A 22,068-nucleotide genomic window follows, 5' to 3' on the forward strand; every position below is an offset into this window, starting at 1 on the left:
TGCAAAGTTATTCTGAGAGATCACCTTTATCCTTTGGTGAGACATTTCTATCCTGATGGGAGTGGTCTCTTCCAGGATGACGATGTCCCCATCCACAGGACACGAGGGGTCACTGAATGGCTTGATGAGGTTGAAAACTGTGTAAATCATATGCTATGGCCTTCACAGTCACCAAATCGCCACCCAGTTAAACACCTATGGGAGATTTTGGTCTGACGTGTTAGACAGCGTTCTCCAGCACCATCATCAAAACACCAAATGAGGGAATATCTTTTGGAAGAATGGTGTCCATCCCTCCAGTAGAGTTCAGAGACTTGTATAAACTATGACAAGGAGCATTGAAGCTGTTCTGGAGGCTCGTGGTGGACCAACACCTTACTAAGACACTTTATGTTGGGTTTTCCTTTCATTTGTCACCCGTCTGTGTATAAACACTTAAAAACCAACAAACAAAACAGCTAAACAAACATGTTAAAAAAATAATAGACAATCAGTTAGCCGTAGCACAAACTGATGTAATTCAGCAAACAATCCATCAGTCAGTAAATAAATCAAATCAACCAGTCAGTCAGGTATTAAGATGGGTAGGTACACCAGATAACAATAAATATAAAGATAAACATCCACTCAGTCATGGCTCCGAGATCATCAGGGCAGTAAAAGGCCAAACAAATATCTATATTTGTTTGGCCTTTTATGGGAGAATATTAATTGCTTTTTTTGTTGTAATGTTTTGATTGTTTTTACTTTATGTTCTCTATTGCCAGGTGATACTGTAACATGCACGGATAAGTAGATTTGCTAGCCCTTAGCTAAAGGGCCCGACCCTTTCGTTGACTGGTTAACGTAGTCACCCGCGGTGCGAGAGATCCGGGTTCGCGTCCCGGCTGTGGCGGTTCCCGGCTGCCCCCCTCCCCCGTATTCACTACAATACTATTGCTGCACTTCTCCTTTTGATTTTGTGCTGCTGACTTCTTCTGTTAAATTTTCCTTGATCTCTGGAAAGAAGCCATATAGATAGATAAAATGCATTATTATTTAAGACAAGCACGAGGCAAATAAAGCATAGGTGACATTCCGAGAGAGGAATTTACATTTTGCACAGGAAAGCTATGGAGGAGTGCAATTTGATTTCTAGCCACCTGCCAGAGACACATTTTCGAACAGGTGTAAATGCAATGCGGTTAAATCACCCCCAGATGCTATCCGGATTAAAAAAAAAGAAGTCTGCACAAGGCGTTTCATCAAGTGCATCTATAAACAACTACTTGTTGGCCAGTGTACAAAGTCATGTCATCATAGAACAACATATGAGTAAAAAGGAATTAAAAAGTAATATAATAATGAATATCCAATGCGCTTACATCACTCTCAATTCACCAAAGATCCAAATCCTCAATACAATTTGGTTAAATCACATCTGGATACATTCTGGATGCATGCCGCATATAATGTCGATGTAAGCGCGGCTTGTGTCTGCTGGACAGGCTGATACGGAGAAAGAGTTTGCTGGTAGTGGTGTGGATGGGGGGGGGGGGTGACATGGAGACAGTGACAGTCACAGTGTTAAATTTAGCTCTGCGCTAGGAGCAGGGAAGTGAGGTGTGTGTGCGTGCACGCGCCTGTCTCTCAGTGTGTGCGTGCTGGCGAGTATGTGTGTGAGTGTGGGTGGGCGGGGTCGTTGCGCCGTCTCGCCGTAGCAACAGCTGTGACACAGTCCATAGTGATTGATTTGACACCATCCTCTGGGGACACGCTGGATTCTCAGTCAGCATGTCTGGCTGTGGTTTCCAGCCCTGAGGCCTTGGCCGGGTGTACTGCACAGGAAGGGGGTAGACTGAGTACCAAAAAAGAAAGAAAAAGAAATCAGCCCCTCTGCAGCATTGGGTATTTCTTAATGGGAATGCTGGGTAATAAAAAGAAAAAAACGTGTGTAGATTTGTTTGTTCTTGCAGGTTACAGAGAGGCCTTCTGCTAACTCCACCGCATTTTCATTCCCCAATTTTATAGCCTCCATGTCCATCTCTCTTGCACACGCTCTCTTTCTCTTATCGTTTCTCTTTTTCTGTCTCTCTCTCTCTGCTTCTTGGTCTGTCTGTCTGTCTGTCTGTCTGTCTGTCTGTCTGTCTGTCTGTCTGTCTGTCTCTCTCTCTCTCTTTGTCACCCTCTCCTTTGCTCTCTCTCCCTCCTATTTTCTTGTTCTATTTCTGTCTCTATCACTCTCTATCTCTTTCTCTCTCTCTCACACACACTCTCTCTCTCCCTCTCTTGCTCTGTGTTCCTCTAAACAACCTCAGAGTAAGGAAAGTATTTTTAGTCCCCTCACTGACATCATTTGCAGCGCCTCAGGGGCTCCTTCAGCATGGACTCGTTTAGGATGGAACAGTGCAGTTTCTATGTGCTCATGATGAGCCTTTTCCTTTCTCTTAAAATGAGGAAGGTGATTGGCTGGCTTCCAGGCAGCCAACCAATCACAGGGCAACTATTTTATTTAGAGCAGAGTGAAAGGCCTCTGTAGCTGACTGCTTGAGGATTAGCCCCCTTGTTGTTGTGGCAACATTGGACCAGATTGTTTTTTTGTTTTGTTTGTTTGTTTTTTTGTCTCTGTATTTCTAAATGGATTTTCCACTGTAGAAAGCCTAAGACCACATTTGCACGAGTTAACCCAAAAATCTGGGCTCAGGTTTGATTGGCAAATCACATTGTGTAATAAATCTAATCTATTGTAGACCATGAGAATGTGCATGGTGTGATGTTTGATTACATAAAGGATGACTCAAGGTTTTGAGCTAGGAACCGTGTGAGTGCACGAGGTTCATTGTTTGGTTGGCTATTAGTGGTGCAGCTCAATGCATTTCAATTGTAGTTTTTGTGTGTGTACTAATGTCTGATTGTATTTTGCAACATGTATTTTCAGTGACTTTCGCCTGTGTGTGCATGCATGCACATGTGCACAGGCATGCCATGTTGCATGTATTCATTAGTGTGTGTGTGTGTGTGTGTGTGTGTGTGTGTGTGTGTGTGTGTGTGTGTGTGTGTGTGTGTGTGTGTGTGTGTGTGTGTGTGTGTGTGTGTGCGTGTACGCATGTCTATTTGCATCCTCAGGGCAGACAGGAGGGGGTGGAGATTGACCCCTGGGAGGATGCTGATTACAACATCTACAGAGTCACTGACCGTTTTGGCTTCATGCAGTGAGTCTTAATATTTATGAATCTTAAGCACATAACAAAAATGTTTTTCTTAGTCAACTCTGTACATGCTGTATAGACTACACATAAATATATGTGTATGTATATATATATATATATATATATATATATACACTACCGTTCAAAAGTTTGGGATCACCCAAACAATTTTGTGTTTTCCATGAAAAGTCACACTTATTCACCACCATATGTTGTGAAATGAATAGAAAATAGAGTCAAGACATTGACAAGGTTAGAAATAATGATTTGTATTTGAAATAAGATTTTTTTTGCATCAAACTTTGCTTTCGTCAAAGAATCCTCCATTTGCAGCAATTACAGCATTGCAGACCTTTGGCATTCTAGCTGTTAATTTGTTGAGGTAATCTAGAGAAATTGCACCCCACGCTTCCAGAAGCAGCTCCCACAAGTTGGATTGGTTGGATGGGCACTTCTTTGAGCAGATTGAGTTTCTGGAGCATCACATTTGTGGGGTCAATTAAACGCTCAAAATGGCCAGAAAAAGAGAACTTTCATCTGAAACTCGACAGTCTATTCTTGTTCTTAGAAATGAAGGCTATTCCATGCGAGAAATTGCTAAGAAATTGAAGATTTCCTACACCGGTGTGTACTACTCCCTTCAGAGGACAGCACAAACAGGCTCTAACCAGAGTAGAAAAAGAAGTGGGAGGCCGCGTTGCACAACTGAGCAAGAAGATAAGTACATTAGAGTCTCTAGTTTGAGAAACAGACGCCTCACAGGTCCCCAACTGGCATCTTCATTAAATAGTACCTGTTAGAGCCTGTTTGTGCTGTCCTCTGAAGGGAGTAGTACACACCGGTGTAGGAAATCTTCAATTTCTTAGCAATTTCTCGCATGGAATAGCCTTCATTTCTAAGAACAAGAATAGACTGTCGAGTTTCAGATGAAAGTTCTCTTTTTCTGGCCATTTTGAGCGTTTAATTGACCCCACAAATGTGATGCTCCAGAAACTCAATCTGCTCAAAGAAGTGCCCATCCAACCAATCCAACTTGTGGGAGCTGCTTCTGGAAGCGTGGGGTGCAATTTCTCCAGATTACCTCAACAAATTAACAGCTAGAATGCCAAAGGTCTGCAATGCTGTAATTGCTGCAAATGGAGGATTCTTTGACGAAAGCAAAGTTTGATGTAAAAAAAATCTTATTTCAAATACAAATCATTATTTCTAACCTTGTCAATGTCTTGACTCTATTTTCTATTCATTTCACAACATATGGTGGTGAATAAGTGTGACTTTTCATGGAAAACACGAAATTGTTTGGGTGATCCCAAACTTTTGAACGGTAGTGTATGTATATATATAAATACACAAATAACATTGTAATGTTATTACTCAGTGTGATAGTCTCATATAAATACTGTACAGTGTGAATATTGCATTATAAAGAGCCACTGTCTGCTATGTCCTTGCAATTGTAAATATTTGCAAGGACATATGTGAAATTTAGTCTTCCTCCTATCTACATAGATCATTTGTAAACTTGCCAAGTTGTGCCTGCATTCATAAGGATAAAGTCTGATATACTATAACACACCTGTCTCACAACCTGTTAAAGGCATGGCCCTTATTGTCACCTTCTACCTGCACTAATTATAATTAGTCAATGCCATCAATGTGCTGCCAAGGAGGGTCAGGCAGGTCGTTCATACTACCCCCAAAAACAAAAGGTCCAAAAAGTCTCATAATGCTTATTTTAAGATATTGCTGGTAAGATTTTTTTCCATTCCACAGGCAGATATTAGTCCTTGTTTCAAGAGAATGCCTTTTTCATGACTATAAGAGTTGCTATGAGGAATTTTTACAGAACAGGAAAATACATTTTAAAATAAAAAACTTGATTTGAGGTCATCTTTCTTTTTTATAGAGTAAATGTCTTGAAACCAGTCTTATCATGAAACAAGTGCACTTTCTTGAAACAAGCAATATTCTCTGCCAGTGGAATAAGAACATCTTACTAACAGTATCTAGAAATGAGCATTTTGACACTTCCAAGAAGATGAAGTTACAAGTTACCTGTAACTACTCTGTAGTTAACATCATAGTAACGACTATGATGTTATGGTTTCTTATCCAGTATTTTTAAGTATTAGTTTTAGTAGACCATAATGTAGGCTGATAAAATATTTGTAGCTATCTTAGTTAAGCTATCCTGTGCTTGAAATAAAATGGCCCACTTTTTGAGAAAAGATACATTTCTCTTAGTAGGCTGACTACAGCCCTGATTGACATCTAGTAAAATACACTGACACAAAGTAAAAGGTAATGTATATATAAAAAAAACAATCATATAAAAATTCTGTGTGTGTTTAGAAGGTTTTATGTTTGATTTTATTTTTTCCATATATTACCTTTTATTTTTCTATACGTTCGTAAATGTCTTAAGTGTCACTGTGAGTGATGCATCACGGTAACGTGAAAACTCTTAACAAATAAATCACAGCAAATAGATTTACATTCTGATTCCTATGGAGCTCAGCCATTTGTAGCCAAGTGGCACTTTTTGGTAAACGTGATTGTATCTGATAGAGTTGTTCATATGTTGTGTTCTGCAGTGAGCATGAGCTGCCGGCCCCTACTGCACACGAAGAGAAGGTATGTCAGGACGCTGGAGTCTACACTGGGTTCACATATCTGATGAAGTATGTGTGTGTGTGTGTGTGTGTGTGTGTGTGTGTGTGTGTGTGTGTGTGTGTGTGTGTACACATAGTGACAAGGGCATTAGATTCTCTAGATATTAATTACCAGACAGATGATCTACGGGCGTGTCTCCCAGCCCAGCACACAAGCCTTTCATTTCTCAAACATCCCTCTCACTCAACCATTCCCAACCAATTGATGTAATAGAAAGGGGGAAAAAAAAGCACAATTTTATTTTTTTGGGTCTGATCCCAGCCATTTTCTTTCCACAGTCCAAAGAGATGCATGCTGGGTGAAGTGAAGACTCTGAATTGTATTAGTGTGTGTGTGTGTGTGTGTGTGTGTGTGTGTGGGCCTCTGTCAATAACTGGTGACCCCTCCAGCTTGTCCACCTGCCTTATGCCCAGAGCCTGCAGGAAAAGGCTGTAGCCCCTCATGATCTAGAATTTGAGTGAGTGGGTGTAGACGATGATTGACTCAATCAGCTCTTTTATCCCTGGTGGTCTTTCTATTGTTGCACAATGTCTGGCACCAGTGCCGGTGGACACATGTAATGTTGTATCTTCACCCAGTTAGAATGTACTTGGTTTAATAGAGAGGAGTGTGTGAGCCAGTCTGTAATGGGCTCTAATTCATAATGTAACTAATTAGACCCTGTCCTCTTTTCAGCGGAAGCAGCTCGAGATAGAGAGAGTGGAAAAATGGCTCAAGATGGTGAAGAAATGGGATAAATACAGGAATAGCGACAGGGTGAGTGTGATCTTCACACTCTTTCACTATTCTATTACTATCATCTTTTTTATATTCCCTTGGATTATCAAAGTTTGGATATGATTGCTATTGAATAACCATTGTGCTTTTGCACTGGGCGAGGCAAGCTTGTAAAAATGTTAATGCACTTGTTACAATAAGGCAAATAAACACCTAAGAGTTTTGGATGTTGTACAATGAATGTTGGATGGTATGTTTTGGATGTTAGGTAATGATTCTTAAATCTGCACACACCTGACCTTCATCACAGAGCAATTCAAATACATATTCGTGGTTTAGTTTAGCAGCTTTGCAGGTGAAACATCATATGGTGTCCCAAGAAAACTGGAATTCTTTACACTTTCTCATTGACATCTTTAGTAAAGCATTGTGGAGGACAATATGCAGAAAAAATAAATCTTATAGGGTCTTCAGTAATACCCAGGGGGCAAAACCCCATTTTTGGGGGAAAACGCGGGTCGGATGCTGTAAAAGGTTGTTCACCAGAAATCATATCTAGGACCTTCAGGGATCACAACCTGGGTGGATAACCCAAAAAATAAGTTGCAGGAAAGCTGCAGGGAGCGTCCAAAGTTGCCCACCCTGCCTGAACACAACCATTTGAGGTAGATAGGGTTAAAATTTTATCGAATAAATATCTTCATGAAAATCAGTGTTGATTACTCACATTGAGACAAACAAAAAATGTATTGGAAGTTTTATGAAAAATGTTTTTTACCAGAGTAAATGATGCATATATAATTAAGTATGCACTAATTTGCATATTTAATGCCACCACTGCAATAATAATCGAAAACCAAAACATTGTGAAAGGCCAGGAGGGTGCCAGTCTCCCCACATCTAGCACTAACAGAAGAAAAACCCTCTCTGATATCACTTTACAACCTGCTCCCATGTGTCACATTTCAACTAAAGACAGGCAGAGGTCCAGGTCACTTGAGCATATTGAAAAGCAAGAAAGTCTGGAGACTTCCTCAGATGGCACAGCTGAAGACCTGTTGCTTATGTAGCGCATAGCAAGAATGGTTACAACTTCAGAACTGTTAAATCCTCCGCAAGATACAGAGGTAGGACTGCCTGGCTTTTCTGCATTCTGTGCAGAGCTCCACCCACAAAGACCGGCCAGCATCATTGGCTATTTTCCTCTCATCCCAGAATCTCCAACCGATCCTGCTGTTCTGAAAGAAGAGATGAAACGGCTGGTCAAGACATCCCATACATTGGGAGACAAATATACAATTATTATTGGAGATCAAGCTACATATGAACTGGCAGTTGCCATCAGAGACAAACACAGAGAAGAGTTTGCAATGTGGTGTTGCTGCTGGGGGGCTTTCACCAAGCTTATAACTACAAGAAGGCTGTTTGCAAGATCATCAGGGATGCAGGTGCAGAAGATATCCTAGTAGCAGCTGGCCTGTGTCAGGAAGGGACTGCCAAGAAGATGTTTGGGGAGAAGGCTGACTACTACCAAACAATGCATGCCCTCAGGATCCTCAGTGAGGCCATGTGGCGCCTGTACTGGCAAGCATTTGAGGCGTGGTCAGCAGAGAGAGAAACACAACACTGGCAGTCACAAGTCGAAAATGTTGTGAAGGTGTTGTTTGAGAAAGGCACCACAGGTCCTGAGAAGCTGGAGATCATCCAAATGTCAAGTCCACAGTTATCTATCCTACGAGAAGAGATGTCACTTTTCCAGGAATCTCTTGAGGATCAACCAACTGCAGTTTTTTGGTCAAGCTTTCTTGAGATGTCAGACATTCTCCACAGGTTCATCTATTACCAGCGAGAAGGCAACTGGGAAGGACATCTCTGTGAGTCAGCACAGATGCTACCTTATCTCACTGCAGCAGGTCACTACAAATATGGGCAGCAGTCTTTGCCTTTGTATTTGTCTGAGATGAAGAAACTGCCAGAGACAGCTCCAGAGGCACACGAAGCTTTGATCGCAGGTGCATTTGTAGGGAGGAGAGTAAATGGAAACCACAATGGTGTCTCTCCTGACATGATTCTAGAGCAGACGTACAACGCAGATGCCAAAGAGGCCAGTGGTCTGGATGGTATTACCCTCAATCCTGCCGCCAGGAGGAAGTGGATCTACACAAAACCACTCACTGCAGCCGTTTCTGCAGAGCTCAAATCTACGCTGCACCTCCATACCTCAAGCCCACACCATGAATCTGGCAAGAGTCGTGTCAACAAGGATGCAGAGATGGTAGTCAACGTCACAGCAGCAGTAGAGACCAACCCATTCACAACAGCCACATCATCCCTGATCAATATATCTACTGGTGAGTGTGCAGATGCTATAGTCAAGGACAACCTGTTAAGTGTAAAATAAATTGGTTTGAAGGCACTGTCTGAGTCACTTACCAGTCATCATAAAAAGACAAGTGTTGTTAAGGCTTAACACTTTCCACACACAACACATGAAACCAAAGAAGTCTAGGGGGAAAACCTGCACCACTGGCAAGAGCAATGAAGTTACTGCCCTTCTGCGTATGACACAGATCATTGCTAGTGGTGGAGAACTCGACATTGTTGACTTTGTAGGCAACCACGAGTACGGTGACCTTCCCCCATCCCTCTTCAAGGAAGATGGCAGTATGAGAACTGGCACCAAGTCCAGCCTTGTAAAGGTCCTGAAAGAGGAGACCAAAGTAACCATCAATGCTGATCTACCCCAAAACATCCTCAAGACAGCAGTACTTGTAGATGCTATGTCTGCCATAAGACACTGGTCTTTTCACAAAGACGAACGATTTGGAGCAATCGCTGACAGATACAAACACCTGCTGCTGACTGATGTGCCTCGTGGTACTGAAATAATACACTTCTGTTGTGACAGATACAGTGGAACCAGTATCAAGTCAGTTGAGCAACAACAGAGATATGCTCGATCCAAACCAGCCAAAGTGTATGAAGTCAGTGAGCAGTACACAGCTCCAGCTCCACATGAGTTTATGGCTGTGTCTACTAACAAAGCAAACTTGCTGAGCTTTCTCTGTGAAAGATGGTGTGAGGAAGAGCAACTGGGGAGTGATCTTGGCCCTACTCATCTCTACCTGGGTGGTGGATTCAAGGAAGAGACAAAGAGTGTGGTGCTCTCCGCAGGGTCTGTGATGGATGTTCCTGCTCTGGAATCAACACAGCAGGAGCCTGACACTAGGATAATCCTCCACACACTCCACACTGTCCAGAATGAGGGAGTTGAAAGAGTTGTCATACATGCTAATGACACTGATATCATTACAACATGTCTGTACTATGGTGCAAAACACTTGATTGATCTACCAGAGATGTGGGTTAGAACAGGTCAGAATGCATACCTGCCTACACATGAGATGGTTGTAGCTCTGGGACCTTCACAGTGTCGTGCCATGCCATTCATCCACAGTCTGAGTGGTAGAGACACAACTAGCTACCCATATTTCACTGGGAAGAAGGTATGGTTCAAGAGCAGCATAAGTTGTGACATCCCTGCACTTGAAGACTTTGGTGAGAACCCTAGCGATACCATAACCGATGACCTTCTCAATCAGGTGCGGGACCTCACCATATCAGTGTACACATCCACAGCTGATCAGTTTGAGGGGGCCGATCTGGGCAAATTGAGAGTGTACAAGTTTTTGAACAACAAGTCAACTCTATTAAAGCTTCTACCCCCAACAGAAGATGCATTTATGCTACACCTGAAAAGGGCTGCGCTGGCAACTATCATTGACAAGAATGCACATATCGCCAAGCCAGAAATTCCCCCATGCACTGAATTTGGTTGGTCTCAGGTTGATGGACATGCAGTTCCTGTTCCGGCAACAAAGCCAGCCTGGCCTGTCTCAATGAAAACGACAATCTCATGTGCATGTGTCAAGGGTTGTCAGAAGAACTGTTCATGTGCAAGGAAGGCAGTTCCGTGCTACATCGGGTGCCGTTGCCAAGGACTGGCGAGCAAATGCAGCAGAATACATACTGATATAGTTGAGAGCAGTGATAGCAGCTGTGACTCAGAAAGCGAGTGAGAAAACATGGGCAAAGTTCTATAAAAGATTTCTTTAAAAAGTCCTGATTTTCAAATTCTGGGCTAACTTTTTGTGTTCAGCATATTGTGTTCAAAGTATAAATTATTTTGTTTGTTTCATGTGTATACTAAAGCATATACCCATTTCATTGTTGTCCTTTAAGGTCCTAGATATGATTTATTTATTTATTTTAAATACTTTGTTATAGTTTTGGCACAGATAATTATTTTGTGTTCAGTAAGTATATTGTGTTCAATGTATAAAATAAGAAATAAATCTTACATTATTTACAGTTACAGGAATTTTGTTTGTTTTGTGATTAATTTAAGGTATAGGCCCATCTCATGTTTCTACTGGGAACAAACCAAGGTATAAGATCAGAGCATATTTTCTAATTTCCATAAGCCGTTTTAATGTGTCTTTACTGTGAACTCTTACAGAGATATTCATTCACAAGGAGGATTGTGCAATATGACCCAACCAGCTTAAATGCCTGTTTTCGTATGGGGGGGGGGGGCATGTTTGGGCACTCCCTGTAGCATTTCAGCAACTTGTTTTCCAGGTTGTCCACCCAGGTTGTGATCCCTGAAGGTTCTAGATATGATTTCTGCTAGACAACTCTTTACAACATGTCTGTAAAACCATTTCCTCTGGCTATGTGACATTTATGCAAATTAGCACATAATTATATATGCGTAATTTACTCTGGTAAAAAACATTTTTTTAAAAACTTCCAATACATGTTTTGTTTGTCTCAATGTGAGTAATCAACACTGTGATTTTCATGCAGATATCTATTGGTTAAAATTTTAACCCTATCTACCCCTATTGGTTAATGTTCATAGGCCCGGTGGGCAACTTTGGACGCTTCCTGTAGCTTTCCTGCAACTTGTTTTCCAGGTTGTCCACCCAGGTTGTGATCCATGTAGGTCCTAGATATGATTTCTGGAGAACAACCTTTTACAGCATCCGACCCGTGCAAAAATCAGTTTGCCCCCTGGGTATAAAGCATTATTTCAGCCATTTCAAAATATTATCTCCCTGTTTCATATCTTCATCAATTTACGACTCAGCAAAACCACAAAAAAGAAAAAAAAATAGACCATAACCTTGGTGCTCTTAATGGTAGATATGAGTTTTGTTGTTATTTTGGTCATTTTCCCTTACACCAGTTCCCCGTGGCAAGCATGATAGCAATAGTGAGATGGATAGCCTCCTCCAAAGGTAAACAAAGGTGATGGTCCATAGTGCAAAGCAAGATGGAAAGAAATGGTGTGGCCTTTTTGGTGGTGGAGGGATGCACATCTTTAATCAAGTTTTTTTTATTATTCTTTGTCCATTCAAATTTAAAATATTTCAGTCAGAAATTAAGTAAAAACTAGAAGAGTTCACTCAGTAAAGTGCAGCGCTCCCTCCCCCAGGTGTATCTCCCCTTCTCCGGTGATCTGGCTTAGGCGAAAAACCAGCTGAGCAGTTAGCACTCAATTGCAGTACAAAACAGGTTTTCCAAAGGTTTTGAATCCCTGTAACACGAGAGGTCCTTGATCGTGCAGTCATAACTGTGCGCAAAAATTATTAGGCTGACAGGCCCAGTAGTATAAGAGAATAGCAGCACACACACACACACACACACGGACAGAAAAACCAGTGTTTTTCAAACTAAAAAATCTACCTAATAAAAATGTTTTGCCTGTCAGTCTGTGGATGTGCAGCCTCCTAGGCAGACCGTCGCATGAATGCAACCAAGTCTAACATGAATTTGCACTTTCCAAAAAGAAAAGGTTTGCTATGTGACCATTTTGGTCTGACCCCAACCCTGTCTTTATATTCATAATATATAATAAAACTGGGTATATCATTAACGATCACACGTGCACAACTCACATCTACAGTTGACTCAAATCAGGCAGCGACAAGAATATGCATCACCTCCTGTTTTGACTGCAACCTAGAGGAAGTTGTTCCTTTATAACTTTTGCATTTTTTTGGATTATCAAAGCTCTTCTGGTCGCTGCCCGATCTGACTCATCCATAGATGTGACTTGTGCATGTGCACGGTTGACTTAGTTCGGGCAGCGAGAGAGAGCAGCGTTAGTCAAGCGAGCTAAACAGTGAAAGAAGAGAGGGAGCGGTGGTGACGAGAACAAAAGTTTTCCAAAGGTTTTGAATTACCACAACCACGAGAAGTTCTTGATCATAACTCATAACTGTGCACAAAAAAATTTAGGCTGATAGGTCCAGCAATATGCGAGATTAGCTAGGGACACACACACACACAACCACATGCATTAGCATGGTAAAGTTCTGATCTTATCCATTGTGGTCCCTCATTTTCACAGAAAAAGTGGAATAGATTTGAAAGGTGGCAGGATTCCGAAATCGCTGCACAGGCAGGGTAATTTATTCATGTCCCATCTTCACGGTCAACTGTAAGTTTCTCAGGATCAGTGTATTGGTTAGACATGTAAAACATGATTTATTTATGCATATTTTGCTGTGATAATCCATTTCAATGACACTGATGCACCAAAATTCCCATTTGCTCCATGTAGATTAAAACACACTTATTTTCAACTGCTGTTTGATACAATTCTGGTGTACATGCACAGGTACACACACACACACACACACACACACACACACACTTTGCTACGAATAAAGTAATATACACAAAAACACTGCTCTAAGTACAAAAATAGGTGGTTAATATTGCTGGTGACTCACCTCTAAGAACACTACTAATCTAAACCTTCTTCTTCTTTTTTTTTGCTTGATGTAAATCTATTTCATTCCCGTTCCCTTTACTTCTCGTCTTCTTTGCTCTGCTTTCAGATGGTGAGGAGAGTGTACAAAGGCATACCCCTACAGCTGAGAGGCCAGGCTTGGGCCCTGATGCTTGATGTGGAGAAGATCAAGAAGGAGAACGAGGGAAATTATGAGGTAACAAAGACGAAGAGCTGGGCTGCTCTTACTATAATTTAGCCCACATCAAGGCCTGCACACACGTTTGCATGCAAATGCACAACACCCACATGAGAGCATGCACACGCGCTGGCAGAAAGGCGCGCGCGCACGCACACACACACACACACACACACACACACACACACACACACACACACACACACACACACACACACACACACAAGCTATATTACCCCCCCCCCCCGAGATAAACACAGCTTTAAGCAAAGTTATTGAAACCAAACATAAATAAACCTCGGTGGCTGCAATGGTTTTTTTAATGCCAAAGATGGTTTAATGGCCCCGTGATTACCCCTCGCATTGCCCATACTTCCAGATGTTTAATCCTTTATTTTACCATAATGTCTGCACACACACGCCACACTCCGCGTCATTACAGCATTTAGCAGGATTAAAACATGAATTCAATTGAATGGCCAACATTGAAAACAGATAGGGATAAAGGAAGGAAAATAAGCAGATGGCGATGTGTTGCAGATGTAAAGATGGTGAAAATATTCAGCACTAATATCGAAAACAAGTTAGATGCATGAGTGATAGGCTCTAATTCTTTGAATTAATTTACTGTAAATATTGTCTGTGTTTTGCCTATTGAGTATCTGGTACTTACAGTGCACTGTGTACTTACAATGCAGTGTGTGCCTGTAATGTTCATCTAAAAGGCTGTGAATCAGAGGGTGAATATAGTTTCTAGGAGAAGGCTACCTGGGCTGCCCTGTTGGTCCTATTACCACTGCAACCTTACCATGAAAAGCAGCTATATGTAAATGGATGGATCTTGTTGTAAAACATCCTTTATAGGGCGTCCAGGTAGCATAGCAGTCTATTCCATTGCCTATCAACAAGGGGATCCCGGTTCGAATCCCTGTGTTACCTCCGGCTTGGTCGGGTGTCCCTACAGACACAATTGGCTTGTCTGCGGGTGAGAAGCCAGATGTGGGTATGTGTCCTGGTCACTGCACTAGCGCCTCCTCTGGTCGGTCGGGGCGCCTGTTCATGGGGGAGGGGAAACTGGGGGGAAGAGCGTGATCCTCCCACGTGCTACGTCCCCCTGGTGACTCCACATGTATTGGAGGAGACGTGGTATTCTGCAGCCCTCCCCGCATAGGCAGAGGGGGTGGAGCAACGACCGCAAACGCCTCAGAAGAGTGGGGTAATTGGCTGGATACAATTGGGGAGTAAAAGGGGGGAAAAAAATCAACAAAAAAACATCCTTTATAAAACTCTTTTTTTATTTGCTTTATATAATGGATAACATTTCTTATCCATTCCTTTTCTTTATACGCCCCTTCTCTTCTCATCTCCAGATGTTCATGTTTCATTAATTCTCTTTCGTCTCAGAAAATGAAAGAGCAAGCCAGACTGTACTCTACTGAGATCAAACAGATAGACCTGGACATCAACAGAACCTTTCGGAACCACATCATGTTCATGGACCGCTTTGGGGTCAAGTAAGTCTGCTGTTTGGACAGGTCTCACTTACTCAAACAAAAGAACTTGTTCCAGCTGTTGTAAAAAGGGTTGTCATAAGGGTTGGGGTTTCTTTCAGCGCCTTATTGACATCACATTCAACGGCGTTACGGAGTGCTGTGTCTAAGTGAAAGCAGAGAGGAGTTGACGGGTTTAATATAATGCTAACGGCGATAAAAAGACAGAGGGCTGTTGAGTTTAAACACTGCATTTTGGATATGTTAGCTTCATTTAAACACATTGTGCTACTCACTGAAATGTGTTCAGAGAATCAAGCGCACAAAATGCAAATGAACAGTCAGCATCGTGTAATTTATAGTATGTGTTATTGCAGTATTCAGTATTTAGTCTAGTGTATATCAACCATATGGTCTGGTTCGTAGTTATTATGTGGTTTGATTTTAAGTTACACAGTTTGTAAAAGCAGGGTGTTTGGATTTTCTGAGGTTTGAAATTCAGGGGAAAAAAACCCAAACTGTTCCACAACCGTGACAGTGATTTTGATTTTGCAACCTCAGTGTGAACTTAGTGTTGAGAGAGAGAGGGGGAGGGAGGGAGGGAAGGAGGGGAGACAGACAGACAGATAGTGAGTGACGATGGGGTGGACAAGAGAGAAGTCAGAGAAAGAGAGGGGAGAAAGAAAACAGAGAATCGGATTGTGTTTTTCACTGTATGAGCTGTGTTTGGAGCCTGACCCCCTAACAGTGATGTCACTGACAGCTTAATAGACCACAGGCCCGTTCGGGAGCGGCAGTGGAAAGTCTGGGGCAGAAAACAAACCTTGCTGCACAGAATTCTTAAATATTTAACAGAGGGCAGCAGACCTGCAGGAAAAAAAAAGACCCATTTCTAGTTGAGCAAAACGCCACACACGCTGTAGCATTGTGTATTCGTGTGACATGACTCACACATCATGGTTTCTGTGTTTTGTGGCAGCACCACAGCCTCCTGTTGAGCATGTTCTATTTTGAAATGGATTCAATTTCAAACTTTGTACAATATATACAATTTATTATTTTCCTCCCCCCTTTTCTTCCCTATGCCAATGCTATCCTCTCCTGTCCCCTCCCCTTGTTTACCACCTCTCCTGTCCTCACAGGCAGCAGTCTCTGTTCCATGTCCTTTCTGCATACTCAGTTTACAACACAGTGAGTGACAGCTTTTTCCTTCACCACACCCAACCTTAAAAATGTGTATTCAGCTGGGAGCGTCCGGGTAGCGTAGCCATGTATTCTGTTGCCTACCAACACGGGGATCACCAGTTCAAATCCCCGTGTTACCTCCGGCTTGGTTAGGCATCCCTACAGACACAATTGGCTGTGTCTGCGGGTGGCAAGCCGGATGTGGGTATGTCTTCTGATCGCTACACTAGCGCCTCCTCTGGTCGGTTGGGGCACCTGTTCGGGGGGGAGGGGGAACTGGGGGGAATAGCGTGATCCTCCCATGCGCTACGTCCCCCTGGTGAAACTCCTCACTGTCAGGTGAAAAGAAGTGGCTGGCGACTCCACGTGTATTGGAGGAGGCATGTAGTAGTCTGCAGCCCTCCCCGGATCAGTAGAGGGTGGAGCAGCGACCGGGATGGCTCAGAAGAGTGGGGTAATTGGACGGGTACAATTGGGGGGGAAAAGGGAGAAAAAAATAAAAGAAAATGTATTCAGCTAATATAAAAACAAAAAAATAAACAAGAACTACAGAATTCTAGATTCTGGACTTTGGATGGAGACTCTGACCCCTGCCATTTGACCTTTGCCCCAAGGAGGTGAGCTACTGTCAGGGAATGAGTCAGATCGCTGCCCTGCTACTCATATACATGAATGAGGAAGATGCCTTCTGGGCCCTGTCGCAGCTGCTGACTGACCAGAAACATGCCATGCATGGTAAGACAGTTGCCTGCAGAAAAATGTCTTCCACACAGCCGAGTGATCACAATGCACACACAACACAGGCACCTGTGAGTCATCGATGGATTAGACTGGGCTGATTAAGGGGTGGCGGGATCATTATCTCTTACGTTAGCTCTACTGTCTAACAGTAGCCTCTTCAGCAAGACGGTTCTTGGTTTTGGTGGGTTGCTTACGGGCACTCTGGTTTTCCTCCTGCAGTCCAAACACACACGTTATGTGAATTAGACTCTACTTTGCAGTTTAGACAAATATAGTGACTGGATGGATGGCTGCACTTTTTAAGCAGTGCACAGATTAGCGTGCTGTTAAGTGAGATTTAAATTAGCCCCTGTTCTTTTCCCTGAAAGGTTTCTTCATCCCTGGGTTCCCAAAACTGCAGAGATTCCAGACACACCACGATCAGATTATCTCCAAACTCATCCCCAAGCTGAAGAAGCATCTGGTGAGATCACAGCCTAGCTGGTTATGCAATCACATTTCATAGTTTTGAAACAAAATAAAATTGTGGTTACAGCACGGCCAAAACAGCGTTTTGATATGGAATGACTCCAGGCTGTCTTAATCTTTGTTTTGAGGATGTGCACTAACTCTCTCACTCCCTATCCATTTATCGCTCTCTAGGACAGAGAGCAGATGTCAGCAGGGATTTACTGCACAAAATGGTTCCTTCAGTGCTTCATTGACAGGGTGAGAATGGATCTTCACACTTTACTTGTACAGAAAGATTCAGATAAACTAATGCAATGCAATGCAATACGCTTTACATGAGAGCAAGAAATTGAGTTACTCCTCTTAAAACAAAGCCAAGCATTAACCTATGCATGGGATAAGAGAGAGAGTGTGTGTGTGTGTGTGTGTGTGTGTGTGTGTGTGTGTGTGGTGTGAATGTGAACTCCTCTCACCTAGCTCTCGTCTCTCATCATTCTTACCTTCTCATTTTCAGCTCTTCAGATTTGAATTAATCCTTATCTGTAGTGAATTTGTAGATCAAATTAGTTTCTTTCAATTCTTATAATCTGTTTATCATTGTATATTATTGAATCTCTATTATTTTGTGTGGTAAGAACGGAAAGAAAGACCGATCTTGTCGGAGCTACGCGACATTAGAGCTGAACACTAGCAGTTGTTAGGCTAAACTGCTATTAGTCTCCTACATGCAGACACACAATCCTGTGGTGGTGGCGGTCTGGCCGGGCTAGTCCGCTGTCAGCACTTCTCTGTCCTGCTGAGTCCCACTGCAGAGATGGGTCTGTGGGTTTCACTGGTCTGGGAAAGCACCACACAAACCTCCTGACTCCAGCTAGATCCAGCGGTGAAGGCAGTCGTAGATACGTGAACCTTTGCTGGTGAAGAAACGATCCAAAATGGAGTGTAAAGTATGTTTTGTGATTTGTTTCCCTTAGACGCCATTCACCCTGACCCTTCGCCTGTGGGACATCTTTATCTTGGAGGGAGAGAGGCTGCTCACTGCCATGTCCTACACCATCCTGAAAATACACGCCAGTAAGCACAGGAGAGGGACTTGCTTAACACTGCTAAGAGATGTGTGTTATTATTTCAGTAAACATGACTAGAGGTCATTTTCAGTGAATCTAACACATCAGAACCACAATCTTTTTATGATATCCAAGGAAATTCACACATTACAAGGGATATGATTTGGTGGCTTGCTTGCATGAAACATTTCAAGATTAAAATGCCATAAGAAGTACAAATGCTTAGTCATTTCTTTGGGGTTGTGTGTGTTTGTATGTATGTGTGATGGATGTGAATCCACGTGTTTATGTGTTTTTGAATCCTGTGTGTGTTTCTTTATGTCTGTGTCTGCATGCCTGTACATGCATGCATGTGTTTTTGCATCTGTGTGTGAATGTGTGTGCATGTGTCTTTGTCTGTTTGTGTGCATGCACAGAGCGTCTTCTGAAAATGTCTCTGGAGGAGCTCAGGGAGTTCTTGCAGGAGAGGATCGCTCAGACCTTCTTCCACAGTGATGATGTCATCATAGAGCAGCTGCAGAACTCCATGGCCGAGCTCCGCAAGATGAAGCTCGACCTTCCCCCCCCAGGTAACAGCAGGCTGCCTTTAATGAAATTCTCTTTCGGCACACACATACAGTATATCGTCGAAGCCGGTGGTACACAGTCATGTGCAGCCTTTTTTTTCTTTTCCAACCCAACCCTACACTGGCTGAGTTTAGTATTCCGTCCTCCCCCTGTCTGCTTGAAGGTGTATTGATAAGTGAAATCAGATGTAGCGTGGAGCTGGAATAAGAGTCTGGATACACATGACTCTGATTATTGAGTACCATGGCCCTATACATATACACATTTTAGAGCAGCCTAAAATGTGCAAAAAAAGTGTAATAACACAAACTATAGCTTGGCAATGTGCAACAATCACCATTATATAATTTTCCAATTTGAATTTAATTTAAAAATGATTGCCGAGTGGCAGTGGTTGAAATAAAATCTGTTCAGTAAATGACTCACTTCCCTCTCCATGCCCTAAAGCTGGGTCGGCAGAGTGTTTTTATTGTTGATCGAAAGCCCTCTTGAGGAAGCACCAAACCACATGTTTATTTAGATTTGGAGTTGTTATTCATGTTGATGAATGATAGAGGTCAGCATTAAGGAAAAAATTACACATTGCACCTTTAATTACACACAGGTGTTGGTTTATGAACGGCTCTTCATTCTCCCTGACTCCTTACCAGTGCCCAAGCCAAATTCTGCCTGCCACAATCTCATATAGCCACCATTATGCACAATAAAACATTATACTTGTGGTAAATATTTGACTTTTTCTAGGGAAACCTGAGGAACTACCCCGTAAGCCCTTAGGCCAAGAGCCCCCAGTGCTGCTGAGTCCACTCCGCTGCCCCAGAGGGAAGTCATCATCAGCCAGAGCAGGCTTTGGTCTCCACATAATCCCTCATCTCCCAGACACCGTATCCCCTGACCAGAGCCCTTCCAAGGACCTCAGGGATCTGGAGGCCCCCTTGCCTTCACCGAACCCCATTATCATCCACAGTCAAGCCCCCCTCACGCCGGATGGCTCCCCACTAACAGGGCCTCCCCCTTACCAACCACCCAGGAGTGAGCCAGCGGTTATAAAGGAACATGGGTTAAAGTCATCCAACCCACACTTACCAGACCATAGAGAGGGGAGGGATGGGGCTGTACTTGACCCAGAGGTTACTAGGGAAAATCAGTCAATGACACAGAAAAAAGACACACATTCAGACCAAAACAGAGATGACCCTACTGTCCAATTGCCCTGCATGGTCCCGAGAACTCTCTCGGCACCCATAGTCCAGGATGCCCTGCAAATGTCTGGCCTTCCTCGGTCTGAGAGCCGGTCAGTGGCAGAAAGGGGAGAGGACAGCTATTTGGCCCAGTTGTTGGAACATGCCTCTGTTCTGGCTGTTGATAAGAAGAGGGCCCAGGACACAGATGGGGGCTCTGAATAGGCATAGAGGGAGCCTAGCTACAAAGGTTGTGTCACTGCCATCTGCTGGTCCAATGGAAACCTTATAGGACTCTACAGCACATCTACATCTGATCCTGTCTAAATAAAAAGTCCAGACAACATGCAACAACCACTGCCATTTTTTTCACTGTTCATTAGAGCAAAGAGAGTTGAGAACTTGCTACATGGTGGAAGACAGCAAGACATTATCATCCTTTAGGACGAGAACAAATTTTTTTTGTAGCTTTGTAATGTTTTGTCTTCGAACAATATGTTTTAGCTAGGTCAGCCTTTGTAAAATGTTTGCTACCAGAGTCATGGTTTTATTTTTTGTACTTAAGATGCCTTATTTGGATCTGCTTCAGATTTGGTATTGATGCTGTCTACTTTGATCACTGCAGTGACAGAGAAAGTAAGGCATGACACATAATGGGACAAAAATAACATTCAGATAATGTATAGGATTTGAAACGCTCTGACAGCATACAAGTTTCCTCAGTGAGCTGGCTCACTGTTATGATTGTAAACTATTGAAGAGGGGTTCAGACAATTTTAAATAAATGTATGGTTTTATAGGTCAATAATTTATTGTTTATGCTCATAGGGAGGCATGATCTGGGTCATTTCCAGTGATCAGTCATAGGTTCAATGTTTTAGCAACTAAAATGTGCTGTGGAGCATTTTGAGCTTCTGCAATGAAGAGTAAGATGAAAATATTATTCTTATTTCTTTCATTATCCTTTTGAGATGGATTATAAGACATTGGATGTAAAATATTGGCTTTCAACAATGTATTTGAAGTGTATTTTAAATATAGAATTTGTAGAGTCTATAGGTAAGAGTCAGGCCCATGTTTCCTGTCTGAAGTTAGCAATACATTTGAGCTAATGTCCGTGGTTAGCTCCATGCGCCATGATTAGAAATAGTAAACATTGCCCTCTCGTGGCTAGGTTAGGTAAAGCATGTTTTTTTCTGTGTTGGCACAGAAAGTGGTACAAGTTGTTGGATAATGTCCAGCCTTTGAAATCAAACCTCTCAAAGGCTCGCAGCAGAGGATCACTGTTTCTAAAACTCTCTTCTCAGATATTGCTAATCTCTAATGCACTTTTGAATCTGAAACAAAATTAAAAATTCAAAAAAGATTCAACGAATCCAGTGTAGTTCTCTGCAGTTTCCTCCTACATATGTGAAAATTAAAAAAAATCTAAGTTTGGTATGCAAAGCATTGACAAGCACTGCCCCCCCCTCCGTAAATTAAGGGTTCTGGGTGAATAGTGATTTAATTTTTGTTGTGTATATTAACATACGCCTGTGAACGCCAAAGTGTTGCGAGTATGAGTAGCGAATGGATCATGAAACTCTAAAACAACATGAATGGAGAAGACACAATCAGGGAAGATAATCATTTGTATTGTCTCCGTTATAGAGTGGGGACAATAGTCCATAAGCCTTTAAAAGACAGAGAGCTGATTGGATTATATATTGTAATTTGCATATCAACGTACCCCGAGAACAAATCATGTAACTCATACATATTGATAATCTATCTAGCAGGGGTTACTCATTATAGTCTACCAATGATGG

General features: G+C 42.4%; 1 protein-coding gene across 1 annotated transcript in view; it reads left to right on the forward strand.

Moving 5' to 3' along the window:
* Positions 1-21,619, forward strand: part of LOC130111626 (USP6 N-terminal-like protein) — a 28,215-nt gene extending 6,596 nt beyond the window's left edge. The window contains exons 3-14 of the mRNA XM_056278868.1: positions 3,106-3,191; positions 5,783-5,822; positions 6,537-6,617; positions 13,490-13,597; positions 14,984-15,093; positions 16,212-16,260; positions 16,869-16,989; positions 17,364-17,458; positions 17,638-17,703; positions 18,420-18,519; positions 18,929-19,081; positions 19,824-21,619. Coding sequence (XP_056134843.1) covers positions 3,106-3,191; positions 5,783-5,822; positions 6,537-6,617; positions 13,490-13,597; positions 14,984-15,093; positions 16,212-16,260; positions 16,869-16,989; positions 17,364-17,458; positions 17,638-17,703; positions 18,420-18,519; positions 18,929-19,081; positions 19,824-20,485 — 1,671 coding nt within the window. The 3' untranslated portion in view covers positions 20,486-21,619. The remainder of the gene's footprint in view (positions 1-3,105; positions 3,192-5,782; positions 5,823-6,536; positions 6,618-13,489; positions 13,598-14,983; positions 15,094-16,211; positions 16,261-16,868; positions 16,990-17,363; positions 17,459-17,637; positions 17,704-18,419; positions 18,520-18,928; positions 19,082-19,823) is intronic.
* The last annotated feature ends 449 nt before the right edge of the window (positions 21,620-22,068 follow it).

The sequence above is a fragment of the Lampris incognitus genome, chromosome 4 (assembly GCF_029633865.1).
Source record: "Lampris incognitus isolate fLamInc1 chromosome 4, fLamInc1.hap2, whole genome shotgun sequence".
NCBI classification, from domain to species: domain Eukaryota; kingdom Metazoa; phylum Chordata; class Actinopteri; order Lampriformes; family Lampridae; genus Lampris; species Lampris incognitus.